Raw genomic sequence first — 1,757 nt, forward strand, 5'->3', positions numbered from 1 at the left:
GTGGTCAAGGGGACAAGGGAACGAAGGGACAAGTGGATCAGGGGACAAGGGGAGAAGTGGTCAAGGGGACAAGGGGACTAGGGGACAAGGGGACAAGGGGACAATGGGACAAGGGGACAAGAGGACAATGGGACAAGGGGACAAGGGAACAAGGGGGCGAGTGGACAAACTGACAATGGGTAAAGGGGCAAGGGGTGAAGGGGCCAAGAGGGCAAGCGGACAACAGGGGAAGGCGACAAGGAGGCAAGGTGGCAAAGGGACAATGGGACAATGGGACAGGTGGTCAAGGCGAAAAGGGGACAAGGGGGCAAGTTGACAAGTGGAGAAGGGGACAATGGGACCAGGGGACAAGAGGACAAGGGAACAAGGGGTCAGGAGGACTAAGGCCCTAGAAGAGAAGAGTACAAGGGGACAAATGGTCAAGCTGACAAGGGGACAATGGGATAAGGGGCAAAGGGTCAAGTGGACAAGGTGACAAGTGGACAAGATGACTAGGGGACTAGGGAACAAGGGGACATGGGGAAAAGGGGCAAGGGGACAAGGGGACGAGTGTCAAGGGGGCAATGGGACAAGGGGACATTGGGACAATGGGTAATTTGACAAGGGGCCAAGGGTCAAGCGGAGAAGGGGGAATGGGAGGAGGGGAGATGGGGAGAAGGGGACAAGGGGACAAGGGGCCTAAGGGGGGAAGGGGACATGGGGACAAGGGGTCAAGGGGACAAGGGGACAAAGGAATAAGGGGCAAGTGGTCAAGGGGACAAGGGAACAAGGGGCCAAACGGACAAAAGGGTAAATGGACAAGGGGGCAAGGGGAGAAGGAGAAAAGGGGACGAGGAGGTAGGGGCCTAGGGGAGAAGGGGACAAGGGTTAAAAAGGACAAGGGGACAAAGCAACAAGAGGACAAGGGGTCAAGAGGACAAGGGGACAAGGGGACCAGGGGACCAGGGGATAAGGGGAAAGTCATCAAGGGGACAAGGGAACAAGGGGATTTGGGGCCAAGGGGTCAAGAGGACAAGGATACCAGGGGACAAGGGTACAAGGGGACAATGGGTGAGGGGAAAATGGAACAAGGGGGCAAGTGGACAAAAGGACAAGGGGGAAAGTGGACAAGGGGACAAGGGGACAAAGCGCAAGGGGATTAGGGGACAAGGGTACAAGGGGGAAGGGGGCAAGTGGACAAGTGGACAAGGGGGCAAGTGGACAAGGGGACAAGGGGACAAGGCGCAGGGAGATAAGGGGACAAGGGTGCAAGGGGGAAGGGGACAAGGGGACAAGGTGACAAGGGGGCAATGGGCCAAAGGGACAAGGGGTCAAATGGTCAAGGGGACTGTAGGACATGGGGACAAGAAGACAAGGGAACAAGGGGGCAAGGGGACAAGGGGACAAGGGGGGAAGGGGCCTAGGGGTGAAGCGGACAAGTGAACAAGTGGACAAGGGGTCAAGGGGAAAAGGGGACAAGCGGATCAGGGGACAAGGGGAAAAGGGATGAGGGGAAAAGGGGACAAAGGGGCAAGTGGACAAGGGGACAAGGAGCAAGGGGACAAGGGGTCAAGGGGTACAAGGATGCAAGGGAACTAGTGGACAAGTCGACAAGGGGGAAAGAGGGCAATGGGAGGAGGAGACAAGGGGACAAGTAGTCTAGGGGATAAGAGGACCAGGGGACAAGGGGCAAGGGGACAAGGTGCAAAGGGGACAATGGGATAAGGGGAGGAGGGGACCAGAGGGCAAGGGGAAAAGGGGGCGAGGGTGAAGGGGTA

At 57.6% G+C, this 1,757-nt stretch overlaps 1 protein-coding gene across 1 annotated transcript; it reads left to right on the forward strand.

Annotated features, from left to right (window-relative positions):
* The first annotated feature begins 334 nt into the window (after positions 1-334).
* Positions 335-1,422, forward strand: LOC124153922 (S-antigen protein-like). Its single transcript, XM_046527724.1, has 2 exons — positions 335-471; positions 891-1,422. Exons 1-2 carry the CDS (start codon positions 335-337, stop codon positions 1,420-1,422), a joined length of 669 nt encoding a protein of 222 aa, XP_046383680.1.
* Positions 1,423-1,757: the final 335 nt, after the last annotated feature.

The sequence above is a fragment of the Ischnura elegans genome, chromosome 1 (assembly GCF_921293095.1).
Source record: "Ischnura elegans chromosome 1, ioIscEleg1.1, whole genome shotgun sequence".
In the NCBI taxonomy this organism is placed as follows: Eukaryota; Metazoa; Arthropoda; class Insecta; order Odonata; family Coenagrionidae; genus Ischnura; species Ischnura elegans.

Excerpts from the sequence above, each read along its gene's own strand:
- LOC124153922 (XM_046527724.1), top strand. The coding sequence starts at position 335 with ATGGGACCAGGGGACAAGAGGACAAGGGAACAAGGGGTCAGGAGGACT. Across the intron at positions 472-890 it reads CAAAGGGTCAAGTGGACAAG|CAACAAGAGGACAAGGGGTC; the intron begins GTGACAAGTGGA and ends AAGGGGACAAAG.